Source organism: Gigantopelta aegis, chromosome 6 (genome assembly GCF_016097555.1).
Source record: "Gigantopelta aegis isolate Gae_Host chromosome 6, Gae_host_genome, whole genome shotgun sequence".
Taxonomy (NCBI): domain Eukaryota; kingdom Metazoa; phylum Mollusca; class Gastropoda; order Neomphalida; family Peltospiridae; genus Gigantopelta; species Gigantopelta aegis.
Genome location: NC_054704.1, coordinates 85,747,797 through 85,775,644, shown reverse-complemented (window position 1 = coordinate 85,775,644; position 27,848 = coordinate 85,747,797). Strand labels below are relative to the sequence as shown.

Sequence of the window (27,848 nt, the reverse complement as noted above, 5' to 3'; positions counted from 1 at the left end):
CGAGGAACAGTTGTACAATTGTGTGTACTCAAGCTTGTCGCTCATATTACAATGTTTTCTTATCTTTCCTGGGACTAGCAGGTAATTAACTCTTCATTTGTCAAGTGTCCACCTTTAAGTCTGTCAATATTTTCAGTCAGATGAAATAAGAGTGGAGAATTTATGATTTAATTTTTTCTCAGTGTTGTGTTAAATCTAAAAGTCCACAACTGATTGTGAATTTTGTGTGTTGCAGGTGGAAACGGTGTTTGGCAGATGATTAGTGAAGGATGGAGAATTTAATAAGGTTTAACGAGCAAACGACAGGTGTTGAAGACGATACATGAAGAAAAATGGAAAAATGAAATATAAAACTTAAAGCAGCAAAAGTTAAAAACTGTGCTTATCACCATTTTCTTTTAATTTTTATAATATTATTTCTTTCTTTTTCAAAAGTGAATGGACAAAAATATGATGAGATGTCATAAAATGTTGCTGTTTGTAATTCTGGTCACCATTTTCAAATTGGCTTCTGCACAAGACGTGATTTACACTATTCATGAAGAGCTAAAACTTAACACATTTATTGGTAATATTCGACAAAATTCATCTCTCAAAAACATTGTCAGTTCGGACAATGTGAACACTCTAACATACAGTATTTTACAAGCCGGCAACGCTCATGCGAAACTCTTCAATATCAGTTCGAAAGACGGGAACCTGTACACGGCAGCAAGGGTGGATAGAGAGGCGCTGTGTCTGTTCACGTCAAAGTGTGAACTCTTTCTGGAAGTAGCCGTCCATTCTAGCTCATTTTACAGCTACAAGATCAAGATTGTTGTTCTAGATACAAATGATAACAGTCCAACTTTTACTCAAGAATCAGAGTTTTTGGAAATTCCCGAGTCTTCGCAAACTGGCGTCTCATTTCCATTTGATGGAGCTGTCGATAATGATACTGATAAAAATTCTCTACAGAGTTATGAGATTCTTCCCCAAAATGTGCCTTTTGGAGTGAGTTTTACAAAGAATTTAGATGGAACCTCAACCGTGAGCATTATTGTTAAAAGTGCACTAGACAGAGAAAGAACAGATTCATATTTGCTAACGTTGGTAGCCAAAGATAATGGATCTCCACAGAGAAGTGGATCTATGTTGGTTAATATTTCCATCTTAGATGTCAATGATAATGCCCCACAATTCACACAGTCCATTTACAATGTGACAGTGAAGGAAAACACATTGTTACACACTGTCTTTTTCACAGTTAAAGCTACAGACAGAGATATTGGAACGAACAAGAAAATTCTTTATCGACTAAGCAGCCGCCAGCCGTACCAAATAAAACAGCATTTCGAGATTGATGAGCAGACGGGGGATTTGAAAATTAAAAAAGCCTTGCCCAGTGGTCAGATGAGAGTTATAGTGGAGGCAACCGACAGAGGATCACCAACAAAATCATCACAAGCAGAAGTTGAAATAACAATACTGGACACTAACAATCAACGCCCATCCATTATTGTAAACTTGTTTAATGGATTTTCAACAGCTCATGTCTCAGAATCGAAACACATAGGCTATGCTTTTGCCCATGTTAAAGTAATAGATCCAGACACTGGAAACAAGGGAAATGTGAAATGTTACAGCCAGACGGCCGACTTTGACTTGAAACAGATGGATGTCAATGAATATAAAGTAGTGGTGGCGAAACGACTGGATAGAGAGACCATACCTAAATACACTGTGGCTATATTCTGTGAAGACTCTGGAGTTGAAAAGTTAAATGCCAGCGCAGTGTTTGATGTTGAGATAGATGACGAGAATGACAATGCCCCTAGGTTTCTTCAGAAGTGGTATGACGTCAGCATCCCTGAAAATAATGCTGTCAATGATACAGTGCTTCAGGTGGCGGCAACAGACAAAGACATTGGAATCAATTCTCAAATCACTTACACACTCTCAGAAAATGCTCAACCCTATTTCTTCATACAACCTGGCACCTTCATGATCAAAGCATCAAAAAGCTTTGACCGTGAAAACATGTCTTACTACAGCTTCTTTGTCATTGCAGTAGATGGTGGCAAACCACCGCTCACTGCTAGTGCTAAGGTCACCGTCAACATCCTTGATATAAATGATGAACGACCATCATTCTCTCAGAACTCTTACATATTCTACATCGTGGAAAACTGCCCCATTAATACAGCTGTTGGAAATGTTTCTGCGGTTGACATGGACACTGGATTAGGTGGTGAATTCTCTTTTATCCTCTCTCCATCATTCAAATATCATTCTCTCCCATTTACCATTCTTCAGAATGGAACCATCATCACTACTGAAAGCATTGATGCAGAGGCAAAGAATGTCTACAGTTTCAAAGTGATTGCAACTGACCATGCCACCGGGCCAGGTTCCCCACTCAGTGGCATGGCTAACGTCAAGGTAATCATTGTGGATGAGAATGACAACAAGCCAGTGTTTATGTTTCCAAACAGTGATAACTACAGCATAACTGTCCACGTACCTAAAACAGCCAAGACCATCATATCGTGGGTTCGAGCAAATGATCCAGACATTGATGCAGAAGGAGTGCTATATTCTTTATTGGACAGAAACCTGTCTAGGATATTCAAAATCAACGAAACCTCTGGACAGATCTATTTATCACGAGATGTCGATGGTTCTCACATTGGGTACTATGAGTTGCTGGTGACTGCACTGGACAAGAGCGACCGGTCACTGTTTAACACGACTGTGCTGAAGGTTTTCCTCCAGTACAAGACTGGTGAAAGTTCTCCTGAAGGCAGTGATCAGAACGTGGTCATCGTCATCGCTCTGGTCTGTGCCACGGTGGTGATCGCAGCTTCGGTGCTTGTTGTTCTGTGTTACATTAGGAAGTGTGATAAAGACAAAGCTTTCAAAGACTCTTTCTCTTCTAACTCAACTACCAGTGAAGGCAAATCCAGCAGCGGCCATGATTTGACCATTGGCAAATGTGTCAAGGAGCAGCAACTAAATGACTCCATAGACAAGGTAAGAATAGATCTACATGTTTATCATGTGTGTACAAGTTCTGTTGAGATTTAGGTTAATGTTACGGAGTTCTGCTGGTTTAAAAACATTTAAATCATTCCTTACATACACGGTAAGATATGACACATTAATGTGTGTATGATTCAGGTCACATTCATTAAGTTAATTAAAAAATATATAAATGATTCCATAGACAAGGTAAAATATATAATATATATATATATATATATATATATATATATATATATATATATATATATATATATATATATATATATACACACAGTGAAACCTCTCAAAACTGGACCCTCTGTAAACCTGAATTTCCTCAAAACCAGACATTGTTCATAGTCCCTTTTTAAATATCTGTACAGAAGAGAACCTTTATAAACCAGATACCTCTTATAACCAGACTTGGTTCCGAGGGTGTCCGGTTTTCACTGTATATATAATATATATATGACACATTAATATTTGTATGATTCATTTCAAAATCAGTTCAGATTCAGTTTAATTTCAGTTCAGCTGGTTTATAAACATTTGAATTTGCTTCTTATGGCGATGTCACATGATACAAGTGTTTTGTACTAGAACAGCCTCGAGAATAGTCTTGAAACTGTGACAAGACAAACACTATGATTTCATTGGATGCTACGCAATCAGTGACATGTATTCTCATATGAGACACACATATTGTGTGACATTGCCATTAGGCAAATAATGAAGTTTGTAAGTACTTTTAATGTTTTATATCATTCAAACCCAGCATATCTCCCCATCACTCTTAATGAACCCATTGTTGTTTTTTCACCATCGCAATAAGTCCCATGACTGATGCACCAGAAACCATGTTATATTCCATCCCATCTATAATGGGTAATGTACATATAAAAGATTGCTTGCTGCTAATCATGGAGAGTAGCCCACGTGGTGACAGCAGGTTTCCTATTCAATGATTATGAATCCATTGTTGTTGTTTTTGTACCATTGCAATATGTTTGCTGATCGATACATCAGAAACCATTGTATATTCTATCTTGTCTATAATGGGTAAAAGATTGTTTGCTGCTAATCATTAAGAGTGATCTATGTGATGATAGCAGGTTTCCTATTTCATTATGTAGACCAAGTGTTGCAATAATCATGTTAGACACCAAACTTTAAAACTTGATTTGCCATCAAACTAAACTTGACAATTTAGTTTAACAGTACTGGTCATTAGACTACATCAGACTATTTCTAACCATACATTACACTTGTTTTAATTTTATACTGGCCTCGGTGGTGTCATGGTTAAGCCATCGGACATAAGACTGGTCGCAGCCCAGTACGGGCTCCCACCAAGTTTTAACAACTTAAGGGTAGGTGTAAGACCACTACACCAACTTCTCTCTCACTAACATCTAACCACTAACCCACTGTGCTAGACAGACAGCCCAGATAGCTGAGGTGTGTGCCCAGGACAGCATGCTTGAACTATAATTGGATATAAGGACGAAATAAGTTGAAATAAATGAATTAATTAATTTAATACAAATGATCAATACTTGAACCTAACTTTTTAAAATGTGTCATCTTGGGTGTTGTTAAATAAATATTCAATTCCTTGCATGTTAATATCTTTTTTTCTGAAAATTAATTAATATTCTGTAATTAACACTATAGTATATAATTTAAGCTATATAAGTATAATTATTTATTATTAAAACTGAATTTCAAAAAACGTATAATTAAAAAATGATTGATATGAATTTACTTTTTAGCTGGTAATTTATTATAATGTGCATAATGCAATGGATATCTTTTATAGTTCACAATGTATTTCACCAATGTATTAAACCAATATAAAATATTAAGAAAATATTTCTCCTATATAGTCCATCCCATCCTCCTACAAAAAATGTTTTTATTAATAATTTCAGTTTGGTTTGACACAAGAAGAAAAGTAAAAGTGTTTTGAAAATAACAATTCTTTTTTACTATTTTTGTGTGCAATTTAGAAATCAGTCGGCTCAGAAATAAATAACTTGTAGTAAATTCCATAGTATGAAAAAAGGCGTTCCCTGTGAGAAAGACTATAGTTTGATATCACTACAAGCTAAGACTTTTCTCTAACCTTGTCTGTTGATTTGCTGTCAAACTGAACTTGACAATTGCAATTTAATTTGACAGTATCGTTAAATACTAAACATTACACTTGCTTTAATGTGATACCAATGATCAATGTATGAACTAAACTGGTTAAATGTTTTAGTATTTTAATGACCCTTCTCGCTGATAAATCAATAATCCCATTTTTACACTTGCAGACAATTTTCTCTTGTCGGTGCTAAAAAAAACAAGCGGATACTCTGCTACCTGATACTATGTGGAAATCCCTCAACAAACTACATCAAATCGCAAATCTCTTTATCCTGCCATTATATTTAAATTTTCTACAAGCTTTAGCACTCTGCATTGAAAAGTAAAACCCTCCTCTGTGGTTTCTAGGCCCACGGAAGTTTGTGAGGGGCAAACAGTGGACCCCATGCCAGCGTGGCCGTGTTGTGTACCTGACCCCCAGGAATCGATCCGACACTGCGAGAGGAAGTGCTGTGTGTGAAGCAGACTAAATTATTGTGGCAAATCAATTGAACATGCAAGGCTGTTTACGACCGGACAGATTTAAACAACAATAGTTTTCATGGAGATAAAAAAATCTTAAACATTTGTTATTTGTATACATGCAAATCATTGTGCGCTAGTGGTCTCGTTAAACAAAACAAACTTCTTTTCTTTTCTTTTTTTTGTATACATGTAGGGTTCACCCTCTACATAGCCAAATTAGCCAATTGCTAATTTTTTATTTAAAGTGGCTACAACATTTAAATTTTTGCTAAGAAAATATTCGTTAAATTAACCACACTTTAATAATTTTCAAGGAAATACTCGACATACATTTACATATCTTAAAATTGGCTGAACCAAAATGTGTTCCAGTGTTAGCCCTGACATGTAGTCATAAATTGTAGCAGACAAATCAATGTTAGAAACAGAAAATTATTGTACAAATGAATTGAATATGAAAGTCAAATTTGAACATCAAACATTTTATAAAGATGAAATATATTTGTTTTATAGGTATGCATATATACACATGTATGTACATTAGTAATGATCTGTGGCAATAAGAAAAACCAATATTAGAATTAGAAAATAACAGTAGAAAATCAATTTGCCTGACAAATATGAACACTCAAGTGTATGGCAGTCCTTGGTTTTTGAAAATTATAGGCAAGTGGAAAATCGCACACCTCAATATGCTAAGGCGAGTGAAAAATCACTGTCCAAAATAAATAAAACGAACAGTGTAGCTCCGATTGGATTTTGACTGGTACGTCTACAAAATTGTTTATTAACCGTGATTTCCTGATTTGTTAATCAAAGAGAAATACCAGTTTAACGACTGCATGGAAGCCACTGCCATGTTTTTAATTTTTATTGTTTTAATAAAAGGACCTTCCTATCAGCTAAATGAGCTATGAAAACTGTTGATTTTTGTAAACAGTGGAAATAAATATACCCATCTATTTTATATGCGCCATTTGTTGAGTGTAACGTGCGCTGTTTTTCACGCTTGTCAGATTGAAATTACATGCGCTGTACGAGTGCGATCGCACCCGCACACCTTAAAATGTAAGGTCTGACATGGAGAGTGATGATTAATGGTATACACAAACTGGTATAAATGTTAATGAGACAAATTAATTACAAAGCAGTATTTATATATCATAATTATTTCTTCATATAAATATTATTCTGTACACAGTAATTATTTGACTTAAAATGGAAGGTTCTATGATTACACAGATTAACAAGTTAATAAATAAGGACTAGTAATTAAAGAAATAATGTAAATTTTAATTAAAAAAATATACAGGTGAAAATTAACATGCATTTTTTTAAAATTCCATTTAATCTAGGCCTGTGATATAAAATGACATTTAAAATGATTTTCAGTTTGTACACGTTTTAATAGAATCAAATGCCATCTACATGTACCATTCAGTATGAATGTAATATGATTTATTTCATGACAGTTACCTTAATTAAACAGTCTAATCTGTTCATAAGACAATCAAATGTTCCCAATATAATTCATTATGAGAATGTCGTCTTCATATACAGTAGTGGGTGAGATGTAGCCCAGTTGTAAAGTGCTCGTTTGATGCACAGTCGGTTTGGGATCGATTCCTGGCCATTTCTTGCTCCAACCAGTGCACCACAACTGGTATATCAAAGGCTGTGGTATGTGCTATCCTGTTTATGGGATGGTGCATATAAAAGATCCCTTGCTACTAAGCAAAAAGTGGCAACATAGGATTTCCTCTCAATATTTGTGTGGTCCTTAACCATATGTCTGACGCCATATAACCGTAAATAAAATGTGTTGAATGTGTCGTTAAATAAAACATTTTCTTTCTTTCATATACAGTATCAACATAAGGCATGTTCAGGAGGACAGTTTTTTGTGCCTTAGATGGTTGTAATATGGTATAAAAGTTATCAAGTGTAGCATGTTTGATTAATGTTTGTTATGTTTTTTATTTGATGATTCACTACCAGTTGTCATGCAGTTTTTCAGTTTATATAACTTAGCTTCACATACTTTAAATTAACAGTTTTAGCTAGGCATTCAATATTCAAATACATCAATAAAATAATTTTAGTATAGAATTTGTCCTACTACCGGTAAACTTAGGAAAGGTTGAATATAATGTCAAAATAAAAATTTTCTTTGACTAACAAAAAAGAAGTCTGTTTTTATAGTCTTTAAATACCTATTTAAACTAATTGTCTTGTAGGTGCAAAGTAACTATAGTGAAACCCCTCTAAACCGGACACCCTTGGGGATAAGACAAATGTCTGGTTTTAAGAGGTATCCAGTTTAGAGAGGTTAAGTTCTGTCCTGCTTTTAAGAACGAGACTGTAAGACATTCAGTTTTTAAGGAATTCCAGTTTAAAGAGGGTCCAGTCTTGAGAGCAATCCTAGTATTAAGATTTTGTTCAAACTATTTTAAAATTAATCTACTTTGATAGTTTATTGCCAGTATTAGACTTTTCATGTAATATTAGTTGATCACAAAATGTGGTTACTTCAAAAAGAAAATGGTCCTTAACCATATGTCTGATGCCATATAACCGTAAATAAAATGTGTTGAGTGTGTCGTTAAATAAAACACTTCTTTCTTTCTTTCAAAAAGAAAAAAAAGAAAAGAAATGTTTTATTTAATGACGCACTCAACACATTTTATTTACGGTTATATGGCATCAGACACATGGTTAAGGACTACACAGATTTTGAGAGAAAACCCGCTGTCACCACTACATGGGCTACTCTTTCTGATTAGCAGCAAGGGATCTTTTATTTGCGCTTCCCACAGGCAGGATAGCACAAACCATGGCCTTTGTTGAACCAGTTATGGATCACTGGTCGGTGCAAGTGGTTTACACCTACCCATTGAGCCTTGCGGAGCACTCACTCAGGGTTTGGAGTCGGTATCTGGATTAAAAATCCCATGCCTTGACTGGGATCAGAACCCAGTACCTACCAGCCTGTAGACCCATGGCCTAACCACGACGCCACCGAGGCCGGTATATGTGGCTACTTCAAAATTAGCAAATGTAATACAATTTTTAATTATGTTAATCCTGAGTATACATCTAGCAATGTATGGATGTTTTTATCTGTGTGTCTTCAGGCATTCAAAAACTAAATAATTTATCATTTTAACCTTTTACACTTTATGATTTAGTTAAATATTTGTAGATTTTAACCAACATATCAAAACAGTTTACAAAGAATAAATAAATCTTTTGCTGTGTGTAAAGTATTTTTCTGGCATTCCACTATTCCCAATAAATGTGTATGTGACCATAAACCTTTGTCAACAGACTTAAACTATCAAGATGTTTATAAGATACCATGAGCAGTGACCATTTGCAATGAGGCATCCCTTTGTTCTTTATGTAACAATCTTTCCTCAAAACCAGCACATCAATAAACAGATTTTTATCAGCAATCATAAAAATATTTCCCAGCACTTTAATGTTGTGAACTTTCTCCTTTGCCTGCAGCCTGTGTTAGAAGGAGCCCCGGAGGAGAAGGAGATTTTCAAAGTGGACCTGTCCACCCCAGGCCAGGAGGACACCATCATGGCTGATCGTGATCATCAAAGACAGAATCAGCTCGCTTCCTTCAGGCTGCACCAGGCGTTGCAGCATATAAACTCTCACCGGATATCTCCACTACAAACGCAGCAGGTGTTGGCCGCGGAAGGAAAGGTGAGAGACCCATTGGTTTTTAATATTTTATTGATGGTTGTAAAGTGTCGATGTTTGTATGTGTATAATGTGTAGTGCTGGACAAGTTGTTAGGGTGTTAATGGCTTTGCATGCTCTAAGTGATTACTGATTATTGGATTTTTGGTGGGGTTTTTTTTACAGTAGAACAATGTGAGGTGAAATAGGATTAAAACATTTAGTAGGTTAGAATTGTTATAGATGGTGAGTTGTTTTGTCCAGTAGAATGTAAATTCAACATTAAAACGAAATTGGTTATGGATGGTGAATTATTTTGTACAGTGGAATTTGTTGTCCATTTAAATTCAACATTATGACAAAATTGTTATTGATCTTGGTGGCACCATGGTTAATTCATCAGGCTTAAAGTTGGTAGGTGTTGACATTGCATTCCAATACTTGCTCCAACCCACAGGGAATTTTTATGATTCAGTGGGGAGGTCTAAAACACTAAATGCACAGGTACTTAACCCATGTTATGGACATTAATCCCACGCAGACAGCAGAAGTATATGCCCAGGACAGCATACTTGAATTTACAGTAGATATTAGCATGAAAATCCACTTGTACATTTTGTAAAGGAACCATTTAATTTGTTTTTCAGCTATAATTAGTATTTTCTTTCTTTTCAAAATACATCAGTTATAATTTTAAAACAATTGATCATCTGTTAATATCGGTAGAGTGGTTCAGACAAACTCTTTTTAAGGACATTCTAAATGACTTAAGTAATGCAGACATATTTTTAAAACAATTATTCCCTGTGGTCTGAATGTGCAAAACCAGATTAAAATGTGTATTCTTTGTTTTTATTAACAAAATTGTTTTTTAATCTGCTATGTTACTACAGTCAATTCATGAAATAATTTTCTTCTAAATGAATAGTATCATTAGCACTGACCTTTTAATAATTAAACAACTGCTAACTAGTAGTTTTTAATAATTAAACAGTTGCTAACCATATATTATGCCATTATTAATTACAAATGCTAGCCAATGACTTGTTTTTCTCGTGCATTGTTATAGTAACTCACAAACTATGTACAGATACATCTAAGTTACTTACAATACAATAACATGGTTTGAAACTGCAGTTAAAATTAATCAAAACAACATATGTAAATTCATAATGTGAAAAGTTTCCATATAGAAGAAAACACTATTTATTAATTATTTAAATATTTGGTACATTTTTAATGTTTTATCAGTTTGGATGTTTCTGTTTGGGTTTTTTTGTCATCAATGTTGGTGTTAACATTCATGTTGAATTATCTACTGCCGCTATTTCAAGGGGGTTGGATGTAGCCCAGTGGTAAAGCGCTCGCTTGATGCACGGTCGGTTTGGGATCGATCCCCATCAGTGGGCCCATTAGGCTCTTTCTCATTTCAGCCAGTGCACCACGACTGGTATAGGACGTGATGTGTGCTATTCTGTCTGTGGGATTGTGGATATAAAAGATCCCTTGCTACTAATGAAAAAATGTAGCAGGTTTCCTGTCTAAGACAATATGTCAAAATTACCAAATGTTTGATATTCAATAGCCAATGTTTAATAAATCAATGTGCTCTAATGGTGTCATTAAACAAAAACAAATAAAAACTATTTCAAGGAAACAATTGAACTGGGTTTGCCGGTATTGCCAAACGTTAACCTATCACTATGTGAGGAGCAAAAGTCACAGTCAGTTGTTTATTGAGTATTGGGGGACACGACCTTCAGTCTCAGTTGTGTGTTACACATCAATGTACAGCATGTAATATTTACTGTGCGTAACAACACCCAAACACATTGTCAACAATGTATGAGAAATCACTACTGTACTCTACTTCTTTCTGTTTTTTTAAACCCAGTGTTATACAAAATAGTATTAGAAGATTTCTGCATCATATTTTCAAATGAAGCTAGGGCAGTAATTCAGTATAATACATTTTTTATACCACATATTCCGAAATTTCTAACCACTCATCAAAAATACATGTCAAGGTGTCATATTCTCTGTCTGTCTGTCTGTCTGTCTTTTCTCTTTTGTTCTCTCTCTTCCTCTCTCACTTTGTCCGTCTCTCTCTCTCTCTCTCTCTCTCTCTCTCTCTCTCTCTCTCTCTCTCTCTCTCTCTCTCTCTCTCTCCCCTCTCTCTCTCTCTCTCTCTCTCTCTCTCTCTCCTCTCCTCTCCCTCCACCTCTTTCCACATCTCCTTCCTATCTCCCTCTCTGTCTTTCCATCTGTCCATCCATCCATCTGTCTTTTTCTTTTATTGAATTCACCAATGTTCAATTAAACACAGTAAATTCTAGCTTTCTCTGTGGGACAAAGCATGCTGATTTCCTAGCATAATGAAGTTAGTCTGACTGTTTTCAAACTTGAAACTGAAATCAGTCTTTAGACAGTTTACAGACACAATGCAGTAATAACAGTATGTGCATTGACAATTAATTATGAGATTACAGCAATAATTTTATTTACATTGAAAGTTCGATTCAGTGTTAATGGTGTTTTATGGCTGGGAAAGTGTCTTCACTGATGTGATTTACCAAAGCTTGTATTTACCAAGGTCACTGATAAGCGCAGTTGGTGGTATAAACTGTAATCTGGCTATTACACACTTAATTAGATTCAAGATTTAGGTGGCTACCTTATCTTTTTTATTACCTGTTGTTCTTTGTTGAGGTTACACACCTCAGTGCAGGCTGGGGTTTATACGTTGTGTTGTTAGAGTGGGAGAGATGTAGCTCAGTGGTAGAGAAGGTGCAATATTCTATCATGGTTTCTTCCCATTCCAACCTGTACCCCATGAGGTATATCAAATATCACTTTGTATACCAAGTATTAAAATAATCATGTTTGATAGCAAATAGCTGTAGTTTAAGATGTGTTGAAATACCCTAAAACCAAGCATTCCTTTCCTTGGTTTAGTTTGTAAGACCTGAATACAGTGTTATTAATTGCTCCCCTAACTTAGATTAAGCTGGGGTCGGGAATTAGCTCAGTCAGTTGAGTTCTCACTTGAAGTGCTTGCGTCGCAGGATCGAACCACCTCGGTGGATCCATTCAACTAATTGTTGTTTTTTCTCATTCCAACCAGTGCAAAAAAACACAACTGGTCAAAGGCCGTGGTATGTGCTTTCCTGTCTGTGGGAAAGTGCATATAAAAGATCTCTTGCTGCATAAGGAAAAATGTAGTGGGTTTCCTTTGATGACTACAAGTCAGAATTACCAAATGTTTGACATCGAATAGCCCATGATTAATTAATTAATGTGCTCTAGTGGTGTCGTTAAACAAAACAAACTTTAGATTTAGCTGAGCCATTTAAGATACATGTATTACCATACTGATAAATTCACATGCTAAGCAGAGCTAAAATTTACTCCTTGAACTAGTCTTAGGGGAGTAGTTTAAAACAAGCTAACTACTTTGTTTATTATTAGAATTGTTCAATTAAGGTTGGATTGCTGTTAATTAAGTCCATCCACTCATCTATCTGTTCTTGCATCTGTTCTGGTTAGATGAGGTTAAACTCTGATTAACACATTGAGACCTAAGGCTGAATTCACTAAACTCTCTTGCAATTTTGTGATCTTGCAGTGCAATGCAAAAAGACTTGAAAGGACAACAGTGGTGTAGGAAGGTGCCAAAAGGTGTGTGTGTGGGGGGCACACTTTTATATTTACACACTTTTACCCTATTATAAAGCAAATATAAAGCAAAATATCTGAAAAGTGGGGGGGGGGGCACATATCCCCCCCCCACTTTTTATGCCAGTCGACGATATTTTAATTAGGTCTTTGTTTATTAATGCATGGTGGCCTGAAATTTGTGTACACCTATCAAGTCAGGTCATAGGGTTTTACGTGCACATTCAGAGCAAGCTGTTGTAGTGCATGCCTGTCATTGGTGCAGGTGTTAGCCCAGCCCAAGCCTCCATCCAGGACAGGAAAAGGATTTGGGGTGGGTGGGAGAAGAAGAACCACCCACGCTGGCAAGTACAAGAGAGTACCATCACCCCAACCGGGGTCGGTAGCAGGCAGGGTGCATTTGGGGTGCTATTGAATTTGGAATATCCCTTAGGATTATGTCAAAAAGGTAGAAATTACGCTTTCTTGAAGTAATTTTGGAACAGTTCATTGAAAGAGAAAAGGGGAGCTAATGCTTAATTTTGATTTAGTTTGCCGAATTGTAGCTCATGAAGACCTAATTATCGGTCTGTATTTATACATGTTTTGTTAATACATGGAATACTGTGAGACCTGTTTGGTTAATGCATGGTGGCCAGTACTTTGTGTACACCTATTCATCTGTCTATAATTATGGTATATATGTTCTGTTAATACATGGTTATCCTCACATTTCATTATAACTCAATACGAGGCTTAGTATAAGTTCAATTAACTGGTTGTTCTTTTTTTTTTAAAATAACAAATGACATTATCAGCATATCTTGATTTATATGAACCGATTAGCCCAACATTGTCAACTTTGTCAGGTCTTTGTTTCCAGCACTCTTTATTTTCTGTTACACCTGAAACCTACTTACAGTATCTGCCATGGATGAGACACAGGAACACACTGGGTTTATTATACCCATAGCCCCCTGATGACTATCTTGATACTCGCTTCAGATGTTAGACTGAGGAAGAATACACAAATTGTTCAAAGAACCAGCCATTAGAGACATTTGAGAGTCACATCGTGTGATTGTGTGTGACCTCGGAGGAACTTGAAGTATCAACTTCAGTGCCCTGGATTTCACGCTTTGTGAAGTCTTGACATATTAATTTAAAGTCATTAGGGTGTTCTTTATTGCATGGTAGATAGGACTCCGTTAGGTTGTGTTGGGGTCTTACTGGTCTGAAAGGTGATATGCTCTGTTTCAACAGTGTGTCAATTATTTGCATGCAAGGATTTTGTCTTTTGAGATACCACACCACCACTTCTCATGTCAGTACTTGTTGTAGCAGCTTAAGAAAGTCTGGTTTAGGAAATACATGTCATTTCAGTACTTGTTGTAGCAGCTTAAGAAAGTCCGGTTTAGGAAATACATGTCATGTCAGTACTTGTTGTAGCAGCTTAAGAAAGTCCGGTTTAGGAAATACATGTCATTTCAGTACTTGTTGTAGCAGCTTAAGAAAGTCCGGTTTAGGAAATACATGTCATGTCAGTACTTGTTGTAGCAGCTTAAGAAAGTCCGGTTTAGGAAATACATGTCATGTCAGTACTTGTTGTAGCAGCTTAAGAAAGTCCGGTTTAGGAAATACATGTCATGTCAGTACTTGTTGTAGCAGCTTAAGAAAGTCCGGTTTAAGAAATACATGTCATGTCAGTACTTGTTGTAGCAGCTTAAGAAAGTCTGGTTTAGGAAATACTTGTCATGTCAATACTTGTTGTAGCAGCTTAAGAAAGTCTGGTTTAGGAAATACATGTCATGTCAGTACTTGTTGTAGCAGCTTAAGAAAGTCCGGTTTAGGAAATACATGTACAGTGAAACCTCTCAAAACATGACCCTTTGTAAACCAGAATTCCCTCAAAACTGGATTTTTTTCACAGTCCCTTTTTAAATATCTGTACGGAAGAGAACCTCTCTAAACCAGATACCTCTTAAAACCAAACTTTTTACTTGGTCCAGAGGCCTTTTTAGTGCAGTACTGTTAATAATAGCCGGTAAAGAGAGGTACATATTCAGAAATGCATTTCAAGTTACTTTAATCTAATTACAGCTTAACATTCCATTGATTTTGAGGTGAAATGTTTTGAGGTTAACATGTTTGTACCTAATTTGGGCTTCCTTATTTTGGTGGTACAGCATTCACTCGATGCGCGGTCAGTGTGGGATCGATCCCTGTCAGTGGGCCCATTGGGCTATTTCTCGTTCCAGCCAGTGCACTACGACTGGTATATCAAAGGCCATGATATGTACTACCCTGTCTGTGAGATGGTGCATATAAAAGATCCCTTGCTGCTAATCGGAAAGAGTAGCCCATGAAGTGGCGACAGCGGGTTTCCTCTCTCTATATCTGAGTGGTCTTTAACCATATGTCTGATGCCATATAACCGTAAATGAAATGTGTTGAGTGCGCCGTTAAATAAAACATGTCTTTCTTTCTTTCCTTATTTTGGGCCACCCTTTATTGCCTCAGCTTCTGTACAATATAAAGCCCTGAAAATGCTTTATTGCCTCAGCTTCTGTACAATCTAAAGCCCTGAAAATGCCTTTATTGCCTCAGCTTCTGTACAATCTAAAGCCCTGAAAATGCCTTTATTGCCTCAGCTTCTGTACAATCTAAAGCCCTGAAAATGCCTTTATTGCCTCAGCTTCTGTACAATCTAAAGCCCTGAAAATGCCTTTATTGCCTCAGCTTCTGTACAATCTAAAGCCCTGAAAATGCCTTTATTGCCTCAGCTTCTGTACAATCTAAAGCCCTGAAAATGCCTTTATTGCCTCAGCTTCTGTACAATCTAAAGCCCTGAAAATGCCTTTATTGCCTCAGCTTCTGTACAATCTAAAGCCCTGAAAATGCCTTTATTGCCTCAGCTTCTGTACAATCTAAAGCCCTGAAAATGCCTTTATTGCCTCAGCTTCTGTACAATCTAAAGCCCTGAAAATGCCTTTATTGCCTCAGCTTCTGTACAATCTAAAGCCCTGAAAATGCCTTTATTGCCTCAGCTTCTGTACAATCTAAAGCCCCGAAAATGCCTTTATTGCCTCAGCTTCTGTACAATCTAAAGCCCCGAAAATGCCTTTATTGCCTCAGCTTCTGTACAATCTAAAGCCCTGAAAATGCCTTTTTAAATGTTTCGTTGATTACTACAGTTTGGTTGATTGCTGTAGTATTTAAGTAACCCATTGGTCCGAAGTTGCCCATCAGTTTTGGTACCAAACAATAACTGTGTCATTTATATAACACCAATGTGAGGTGGTGCTTTGACATAACAATAGATAACTCAACATTGTTGTGGTCAGCCTAGATGTTGATTTTTGTCCATGGATGTTAAAAGTAAATGCACTTCCTAAAAATAGCAGTTGCATAGCCCTTTCAACATTGTCCTATTTTTCAGTACACAATTTCCCATTCCAACCAATATGCCTCATGTTCATATCAATGCAGACATTTGTGCATGAGTTTTTGAAGTATACAACTGTGTATAGTTCACTTTATGTATGTAGCTGATGGTAGCCTAGTGTTGGAATCGATCAAAATTAAATAAAATAACTTGTTTGTTATTTAATCATTGCAAGTATTCATCATATACATGAATGGATGCATACATGTACATTTGAAATTATTTAGTTTAAAAAATTTAACTTTTCAACAATATAGGAGAATTGCACAGAAAAGCAGGGAAAGCAAACTTGAAAATTCTGTATGTTATGCATAGTTTTGTTGTATATACATGCCATCTAATATTAAAACATCTGTACCACTTTCCTTTTGGTCTGTATGTTTCACATAGTTTTACACAGTTCATTAATATTGAAATGTCATATAATATTAAAACATCTATATCTTTTCCCCATCTGTCTATATGGTTACACATTTTTACATCATTTCCTTCAAGGGAAGTACATGTAATGTCATCTGATATCAAACCATCTACTCTGTAGGCAGCACATTGATCTCGATATTAACAAAAGATATTCTCTGTGATACAAAGACAGCCCACTGTGATGTCATCATACCCATACTGAACTGATTATCCAGAAAGATGGCTGACATGCTGTACATCTGTGGAATGTGTGCTAATTCTGTGATGTAGACATGCCATGCTGGGATCCCATTACACCAGTAGCCATGTTATCCCCTTCATCAACTGTCAACACCATCTAATATAGAGACAGCACAGCAAACCAACTCTCTCATCCCAGAATCAATCAGCTAGGTCTGCTGGAAACTCTGATAAAAGTTCTCTTTCCATTTCAAAGTCTGTTGTACCAAGAAGTGCATGTGGAGAAATTCATTGTTGATGGGAAAATCATATAGAGTTGTGTCCTCATTTTAGTGTTTCAGGCCAGGCTTTTATCACTGATGTTTGTAGACTGATAATCAACATCATTCCACACCATTCACCAAAGGACATGTTGCTTTTTATTCCCAATTTTGGAATACAAAATTCCTAATCTGAATGTAAATAATAATTTTTTTTTAATTATTATGTAAAGATATATTTAGAAAATGATATGTAACACTTGACAAATGCCCTCCCCTCACCCATAACATTTCAAAATGTAACATAAATATATTAATTTGAATAAATACAAGAATATATATAGTATTACTGTTTTAAATTATAACTTAGCTTAATTTGATGTTTTTGAAATAAAACTGAAAATTCCCCCTTTTTGTTTTGGTAAAATGAAGCTAAACTTTCCAAAGACAAAGTCAAGGGTGTCAAGTAAAATTTTAGAAATAAAACCTTGCAGACATGAGGGAGCAAGTGAATATGGGGAGGGGTGTGCTGGATGATAGGGATAATGGTGATAGCCCAGGAATATTAAAATCAAAAGGATTATTAAAGGGGCATATTCCATCAGATAATTTTGAAAACTACTGGTAAATGTCCTAAAATGAAATTTTTCAAATTTGTGAAAAATGCTCATAGATATAATATTTTTATGCGACAGATCCCTTGCTACTAATGGAAAAATGTAGTGGGTTTCCTCTCTAAAACTATATGTCAAAATTATCAAATGTTGGACATCCAATAGCCGATGATTAATAAATCAATGAGCTCTAGTGGTGTCGATAAACAAATAAAGGTTTTTTTTTATAAATGTGTGTATTATCACTATCAACATACAACTATATATTAAACTTTCACTCTATTGCTGATTGTGTTAATAAGACAAATGTATCCGGTGTCTGTTTCCAGTTTGTGACCTTAAGCAGATTACCCGAAACAATCAGTGATGATTGCATGTCATTCAAGGTTAATTGTCTGCCCATTTCAGCCAGTCTCAAGTTGATTACAGCTGATGATTGAAATGGCATCATGGAGGAATTTAATTACAGTGTTTGTTGACATGAACCAAATCTGATACTCTCTTATACAGACCTCTTGACAGACAAGTTATTTTTTAAATATATAGAACTCCATCTGTAATAAACAACATGTTATTTTTGGTACCAGGTGATTACTTAATATGCAGATTGTGTAGACCATGTGGGTTCGTGCTTAAGAATGTTCAACTAATTGCAATTTAGTCAGATATATCTGTCGTCAGATGTTTTGTTTTGTTTTTTAATTTATCAAATACAGTCTTACATATAGTAAAGTTTGTTTTATTTAACGACGCCGCTAGAGCACATTGATTTTTTATCTTATCATCGGCTATTGGACGTCAAACATATGGTCATTCTGACACTGTTTTTAGAGGAAACCCGCTGTTGCCACATAGGCTACTCTTTTTATGACAGGCAGCAATGGATCTTTTATTTGCGCTTCCCACAGGCAGGATAGCACAAACCATGGCCTTTGTTGAACCAATTATGGATCACTGGTCGGTGCAAGTGGTTTACACCTACCCATTGAGCCTTGCGGAGCACTCACTCAGGGTTTGGAGTCGGTATCTCGATTAAAAATCCCATGCCTCGACTGGGATCCAAACCCAGTACCTACCAGCCTGTAGACCGATGGCCTGCCACGACGCCACCGAGGCCGGTCTCTTACATATAGAATAGAAAGCTGAGATTAAGGTGATGTTACAAGTTAAATTGTTCATGTTGAATTACTAACAACTGATATAATGAAAATTTGATGGTAGATATATTAAACTGATGGCAGATTAGAGTTCCTTTAAGGATATTCATAGTTTTTCAGTTATTTTAAAGTGACAAACCCTAGTTTTTAAACATTAAGGCATAGTTTTTCCTATTAGAGCCATTTTTGATAACTCAAATCATATTTTACTTAGATTTTATCGTTTAGATTATCCATTTCTGTATATTAGAAGTGTTTCTAGTCATCCTGGTGTTTTTAATATCACAAAATGCATTTGTCATATTTTTAAAAATACCCATGCATCTGAGAAGTAATGGTTATGGAGTGGAATTTTAGTCTAGTTTTAATGGTATTTCCATGTTTCAATGTCACAGACACTTTGTTTCACTCTATTTATCTGAGAAGTAATGGTTATGGAGTGGAATTTTAGTCTAGTTTTAATGGTATTTCCCTGTCTCAATGTCACAGACACTTTGTTTCACTCTATTTATCTGAGAAGTAATGGTTATGGAGTGGAATTTTAGTCTAGTTTTAATGGTATTTCCCTGTTTCAATGTCACAGACACTTTGTTTCACTCTGTTCTATCCAAATGTCTTATGTTTTGTAAATTAACTAAACTTAGTGTCCATTTTTCCGGATTGAAACTGGGGTCAGTGACTTTAATATTATGGTTGTAAAATAATGTATTGTGCAAACAAACAAGTAAGTATTTTACATAATAAGTACATATAGAATCTAGCAGCTAGTGTACACAAAAATTATTTGAAGATATTTTGTTTTTATGAATTAATAAAATATTATTATCTTCTGCATCAGATGATTTATTTTTCTGGTGAGTTTCAACACATGGTTAGTATAGATTTTTATTGCTGACTTCTCTTTTGATCATTATCATTATCTTGTTTTGATTTGTTTTGTTTTGTGTTGTTTTGTGTTGTTTTGTGTTGTAACATTAAATATACATACCACTACATACATATGTACACAGTTTTATCACAATTCACTGTGCTACTTCAAGAAATGTGATCTCTTAAGCTGTCTTAAAAAGAGCTATATGACTTTTAATGTTTGTTTTATTTAATGACACCACTAGAGCACATTGATTTATTAATCATCAGCTATTTGATGTCAAACATTTGATAATTTTGACATATACCGGTAGTCTTAGAGAGAAAACCCTCTACATTTTTAAATTAGTAGCAAGGGATCTTTTATAAGCACCATCCTACAGACAAGATAACACATACCATGGCCTTTGATATACCAGTCGTGGTGCACTGGTTGGAACAAGAAAATAGACCCACTGAAGGGGATTGATTCTAGATTGACAGCACATCAGGTGAACGCTTTACCACTAGGCTATGTCCTGCCCCAAGAGCAGTATGAATGTTTTTGTATTTGATTTATTCATAAACATGGCGAGATCTAGCTCAGTCACCCGAGGATCTTCTTCTTCTGCGCTTTATTCATAAACATGGCGAGATCTAGCTCAGTCACCCGAGGATCTTCTTCTTCTGCGCTTTATTCATAAACATGGCGAGATCCAGCTCAGTCACCCGAGGATCTTCTGCTTCTGTGCTTTATTCATAAACATGGCGAGATCCAGCTCAGTCACCCAAGGATCTTCTTCTTCTGCGCTTTATTCATAAACATGGCGAGATCCAGCTCAGTCACCCAAGGATCTTCTTCTTCTGCGCTTTATTCATAAACATGGCGAGATCTAGCTCAGTCACCCGAGGATCTTCTCCTTCTGTGCTTTATTCATAAACATGGCGAGATCTAGCTCAGTCACCCGAGGATCTTCTTCTTCTGCGCTTTATTCATAAACATGGCGAGATCTAGCTCAGTCACCCGAGGATCTTCTTCTTCTGCGCTTTATTCATAAACATGGCGAGATCCAGCTCAGTCACCCGAGGATCTTCTGCTTCTGTGCTTTATTCATAAACATGGCGAGATCCAGCTCAGTCACCCAAGGATCTTCTTCTTCTGCGCTTTATTCATAAACATGGCGAGATCCAGCTCAGTCACCCAAGGATCTTCTTCTTCTGCGCTTTATTCATAAACATGGCGAGATCTAGCTCAGTCACCCGAGGATCTTCTCCTTCTGTGCTTTATTCATAAACATGGCGAGATCTAGCTCAGTCACCCGAGGATCTTCTTCTTCTGCGCTTTATTCATAAACATGGCGAGATCCAGCTCAGTCACCCAAGGATCTTCTTCTTCTGCGCTTTATTCATAAACATGGCGAGATCTAGCTCAGTCACCCGAGGATCTTCTCCTTCTGTGCTTTATTCATAAACATGGCGAGATCTAGCTCAGTCACCCGAGGATCTTCTCCTTCTGTGCTTTATTCATAAACATGGCGAGATCTAGCTCAGTCACCTGAGGATCTTCTGCTTCTGCGCTTTATTCATAAACATGGCGAGATCTAGCTCAGTCACCCGAGGATCTTCTCCTTCTGTGCTTTATTCATAAACATGGCGAGATCTAGCTCAGTCACCCGAGGATCTTCTCCTTCTGTGCTTTATTCATAAACATGGCGAGATCTAGCTCAGTCACCCGAGGATCTTCTCCTTCTGTGCTTTATTCATAAACATGGCGAGATCTAGCTCAGTCACCTGAGGATCTTCTGCTTCTGCGCTTTATTCATAAACATGGCGAGATCTAGCTCAGTCACCCGAGGATCTTCTTCTTCTGCGCTTTATTCATAAACATGGCGAGATCTAGCTCAGTCACCCGAGGATCTTCTCCTTCTGCGCTTTATTCATAAACATGGCGAGATCTAGCTCAGTCACCCGAGGATCTTCTCCTTCTGCGCTTTATTCATAAACATGGCGAGATCTAGCTCAGTCACCCGAGGATCTTCTGCTTCTGCGCTTTATTCATAAACATGGCGAGATCTAGCTCAGTCACCCGAGGATCTTCTCCTTCTGCGCTTTATTCATAAACATGGCGAGATCTAGCTCAGTCACCCGAGGATCTTCTTCTTCTGCGCTTTATTCATAAACATGGCGAGATCTAGCTCAGTCACCCGAGGATCTTCTTCTTCTGCGCTTTATTCATAAACATGGCGAGATCTAGCTCAGTCACCCGAGGTTCTTCTTCTTCTGTGCTTTATTCATAAACATGGCGAGATCTAGCTCAGTCACCCAAGGATCTTCTTCTGCGCTTTATTCATAAACATGGCAAGATCTAGCTCAGTCACCCGAGGATCTTCTTCTTCTGCGTTCAAACTATAGTTGATCATGCTTTAGATTTGGAGTCCGGTTGTGGTGATAAAAAACACTGTCTCTGTCAAGTCGTCTTTGGAACCCCAAAGCCTGACAGCCAGTGTTGCTCCATTCGGCCAGTACTTTATCCTGGCTTCATTGTAGATGGGGCAGAATTGCAGGATGTGCTCTGGGAACTGTGGTCCTGTTTGACATGGAAATTCAGCCTCAAGATCAAACCACTTCAATGGACCCATTCTCTGATTTGTTTTTTTCCCCCATCCCAACCAGGGCAACACAACTGGTATATCAAAGGCTGTGGTATGTGCTGTCCTGTATGTTTTACTAATGGGAAAATGTAGCAGATTTCTTCTAAGACTACAAGTAAAACATTATCAAATGTTTGATATTCAATGATCAATAAATCAGTGTGCTCTAGTGGTGTCATTAAAGAAAACAAACATTAAACTGTTTGTTCATAATCATTCCTTGTCACACTTTTTTTAAGTGTACAGTTTTGTTCTCCACATTTAAAACTTGAAACAATGCATCTGTTATTCTGCACATTTAATTTTGCTTACATTACTCTGTCTTCAGGCCATAATAAAACAAATCCTAAATTTTTAATCCTGCCCACCCTAAGAATAAAGACCAGCACCCATTTTTGTTATTGCCCCCTCCCCCCCCCCCCCCCCCCACCAACACATTTTGTGTGCTTTAAACATGCTCAATCTGCAGTATTTTCAGTCACTTGAAAATGTAAAAAAAAAAATCTAGTATTTAATTTATTATGGCCTTGAGTTCAAAAGATTAATATTTCATACTGATTAAAGGGACATTCCTGAGTTTGCTGAGTTATCGACTAACAAAATATTTCTACAATTAAACTTATATACTGAATATATTTTCTTGTTTAAAATATCAGTGTCAATGTGTTTCTGGTCGTCTTAATATTTGTAAGAAGACCAAACTAGATTTTGTCTTCAAATAATATCGTACATGTGAACAAATATTTCTTAGGAAATAAAATGAAAATTAACCTAGTACAAATATTAGAATGATCCGAAATATGTTTAATATACAGCCACTAATATTCTAAACCAGAAAATATATTTAATATGTAAGTTTAATCGTAGAAACATTTTATTAGTCGATAACATCGCAAGAATTGCAGCAAACTCAGGAATGTCCCTTTAAAATCATTGTGCTTATGATAATTACAATGCTTCCTTAATGAGGTTTGATTTACTCACTGTAAGGTACACTGTTCCAAACTTTTCATGTCATTTCATTTTATACTTATTTTTGTGCTTATATCCAATTAAGGTGCAAGCACACTGTCCTTGGCACATAACTTGGCTATCTGGGCTGTCTGTTAGTGGTTAGTGATATAGAAGTCGGTGTAGTTGCCTTACACCTACCCATTAAGTTGTTAAATTCACTCTGGGTGGGAGCCAGGACCGGGATGTGAATGCAGTGTGTACTAACATCAGCTTGATGCTTTAACCACTACACCACCAACCCCTGCAATTAAGAAAATCTCCACAGGAAAAAACATGACAGGAAAAACAAAATCAAATATAGTCCATGTTCAAAAAGTGCTTCGGAGAATTAGAAACTCTGTGGCAATCTCCAATGCATTGCCTATAATAATTATTGTCATGGGCAACTGCAGGGGGTTGACCACTGAGGCTGTTTATTTCAAACTTCAACTTTTCTGAAAGTTACCTGTGTTGCGTTATGTAACGGCCAGTCTGTGTTTGACATTCTTCAGACTGTTGTTATATTTTCACAGTCTAGGTCGAAGTCGGTAAAGCGGGTAATCAAAGCTGGGTCAGTGGATGTCCAATTTGCATTGAACTAGTTTAAATTTAACTTTGATTAACAACTCTGTGAACTAATAATTACCATGGCGCAAGAGGCTCCTTTGCAGTGTGTTTGTGTTGCCGTGGCGATCACTCTGCAAGTAGACAGAGTAGAGCAAATGTTTGACAACACTGTCTTGTATTAATGAAATGTCTAATGATGTTTATGCTTAACTTTGCCATGCCATTAAAAATAGTAATACCTGTAATTCATGTAATATTTATTGTATATCATGTTATGGAATATTTAGTCTACCTGATGTATTATAAAGTTTGTTAAATTTAATGATGGATTGGCCAGCTGTAATTTCCATGTTACTTACAGTCAGCACAGTCTTAATCACCAGTCTACGGTGAAACCCAATAGCCAGTGTATTTTTCATGCTGGGGTGTCACTGAAAATTAATTTATTCATTCATTTACAACATGTGGTTGCTTAGTACAGATTAATTAATACCAGTGTTGGAAAGAAAAGAGATGTTTTGTTCTATGGCAACTCAACACTTTGTAAACTCCAGCAATTTTATTATTCTGACATTTCATGTTGAAAGTTAAAGTCAATTAAAGTTGGTTTTGTTTAACAACACCACTAGAACACATTGATTTATAATCATTGACTATTGGTTTTCAAATATTTGGTAATTTTGACATATAGTCTTAGAAAGGAAATCCACTATATTTTATCAATTAACAGCAAAGGATTTTTTGTATTCACTTTCCCGACAGACAGGACAGTTTAATGGAGGTGTCTGTTTGAGCTGGTTAGACTGTATTCTAATGTTGCTAATTTAGCATGAGAGATTACTGCTGCTTGTGTCATAGCTGCACATACATTGAAAAAATCCACCAATCTTCTGACAGTGCATGCACATTTATAAATAATTAAAAAAAAAGTGAAACGATCCTCCCGGTGTTTAAAATAAGATGTCTGTACACACAATCTTGTGTCTCTAATTAAAAGATTATTCCAAAAATTACACCAGTTACCCGATAGCCTTATATTTGTGAACCAATAAGCTTTTGTTTGTGAAGTAAATAATTATCTTCATTAAAAAGGGAATGGCTTAACAAAAAGGTAAACAGACGCAATCTGTAAATGAGGGTCATGAACTGACTCTGATGTTTGAAATTCAAACTGGTTTGTTTTCACGGTAACACCGCTGAACCTTACAACATGACAATCATCTTAAGACAATCCGATACCAAACTGGTGTTGTTTGGTTTCCACCGAGGCCATATTCACCGCTTTTAATTGCCATTAAGTCTCCAACGGCTTCTTTAAGTGTGGGCTAAGAGGGGAAGCATGCGGGCGATTTGTCAGTGTCATGGAGTAATCAACGGTTTATGATTCAAGTGATTTGTTTCTTCGTGCACTGTAGAGGGCAGCACTTGGTCACTTAGCACCGACACCACGCCTCACCAATTGCACGCCTTTAGTGAGCTACATCACTTGGTGGGAAGAATGTTTGACACATTTAAACAGGGGATCCAATGCACTGGAGATTACTGTTTATATTTACACAACAATTTTTAAATTTCTCTTATGTATTATTTTACTGAGCAGTAGGGGTTATTTACACAACACAGTTTAGTCTTGGTATGTTAATGAATGTGTAAATAATAGTTGGAAAGTGGTGAAAGTTCAAACTGTTATATTAATTGTAACTGTTCAGTAAAGTTATATAATAATATTATTTGCAATTTCTTACAAAGTCTTTGAGTGGCATAAATATTTATTAATTTAAATACTTCACTGAATGTGTATCATTTTCTGCAAAATGGCCATAACTGTAAGAATAGCTATCCTTAAGAGTATCATTGTTTTATTTACACTTTGTTTTTCAGCTAATCATATTATAAAGTAATACATGTATTTTGTTCTTAATATTTTTATTTTACTTCTGCAAATTGAAATTAATATTTTTTTAAACCACAAATATGGTATATTTATTTTTAAATTGAGTAATAATGTGATGCATTGAGTTAAATATTCCAAAATGTTGTTTGCCTGTATGTAATATAATATGCCCACCCAGAATTAATAAAACAAATTAAAACACTTTGATTTCTATACAAAGTATTAAAATATACTTACCATGATATTTGTATTGTATTGTACTTTTCCCCACAACTCTTTGTACTGTGGTTTTACATAATTAAATACATTTTATTCTTAATGTAAATAATAGTTCCATGTACTTACCTTTTCTGACACCCAATGGCCTATATGTATTTTGTGCAGGGGTGTTGTTAAACATTCATTCATATGTAATATGAATAAATTTATGGCATAATATTCATAAAAGAAAATAATAATAATAATACAAATATTACTACATGAATACTTAATTTCATTGCAGTGCAGTATAGTTTAAATTATATTTCCTGTACCCAAATACATGTGTTCAATTGCATGTTGCTTACTAGTATTATTGTTATGTACAAGTATAAACACATATAGCTTAAGACTCGTTTTAGAATTCAACAAAAACTATTCTTTGAAATTCCATTTTCACCTCTTTTTGTAAATATATACCCGGTAATGTAATATTAACTTCATAGTTCATTCGTTTATGTTTTTCAGGAAATTCACTCAAAAGATGGACAAAAGCCAGCTGACGATTACCATAGCAACAGCTCTGGGGAGACGATAACCGGAGACAGTGGTCATGGCAGTGATGATGAGGTCCTCTTCCCAGATCAGGCTCCGACATCGCCCCGCAGAATCAAGCTGGGCGTCGGTGCCATCACAAACCCACTGCGTCACCGGACCTACACCCCACAGCAGCAGAACGTCCCGTATTTGTACAACAGCAAGTCACAGCAGAGCTTGAACGGTTTGTATGCTGACCAGAGAGATGGACCACGTGGACCTGCTGATCAGTGCTTGCCATACAATGTCCAGAACGGACCGATGCAGCATCAGAATGGGTCAGCACATCCAAACAATGGGTTAACACATCCAAGCAGTGGGTCAAGGCATCCACACAATAGGTCATCACATCCTTGGAGTGAGTCATCACATCCAGAGATTGGGTCAACACATCCCAATGATAGGTCATCGTATCCACACAGTGGACCATCACATCCACAGAATACGTCAACACATCCCAATGATAGGTCATCATATCCACACAGTGGACCATCACATCCTTGGAATGGGGCATCACATTCACGGAATGGGTCACTGCATGCAAGGAATGGGTCAACACATCGAAAAAATGGGTCGTCACAACCACCATCGCATTTAAGTGGACTTGACAAGAACAGGGACCAAAATACACAGGCTCACAATCAAAAGCCTTCATACAAAAGACTAGGTGTGCCAGTGCTGCCAACATCTGGGGAGGGATTTCCAGCATACAAACAACCATTGCAAAAATCTCCTGCCCGGAACCCCCATCGTACTGACAATCTGTTCGAAGGTGATGACACGACAACTTCAGGAAGTTACAGTATTTTATCAGATGACACCAAGTTTGTCGAGTTATCTGATATGGCATTTGCAGCAGTAACAGATGTGTATGTGTGATGTGTTTTATAGAAATTTATTATACATTATATATATTATACACTTTCATAGGGCGTATAATTGTTTTACCCAAATGTATTACGTCAATTAACAGTTATTCTTAGGTAATTGCATCTACATTGTATTACAAAGTCAATTGAAATGAATACATTTTTTGAAATATTTATTATTATTA

The 27,848-nt window shown here is 36.3% G+C and overlaps 1 protein-coding gene across 3 annotated transcripts; it reads left to right on the top strand.

Moving 5' to 3' along the window:
• Positions 1–27,848, top strand: LOC121375976 (protocadherin-11 Y-linked-like). 3 transcript variants are annotated; one of them, XM_041503721.1, is made up of 5 exons: positions 1–81; positions 236–3,012; positions 9,130–9,336; positions 19,884–19,916; positions 26,726–27,848. In XM_041503721.1, exons 2-5 carry the CDS (start codon positions 439–441, stop codon positions 27,671–27,673), a joined length of 3,762 nt encoding a protein of 1,253 aa, XP_041359655.1. In that variant the 5' UTR covers positions 1–81; positions 236–438; the 3' UTR covers positions 27,674–27,848. The 3 variants fall into 3 exon arrangements, with proteins under 3 accessions (XP_041359655.1, XP_041359657.1, XP_041359656.1); XM_041503723.1 differs by having other exon boundaries at positions 19,884–19,899; positions 26,726–26,891; XM_041503722.1 differs by lacking the exon at positions 19,884–19,916.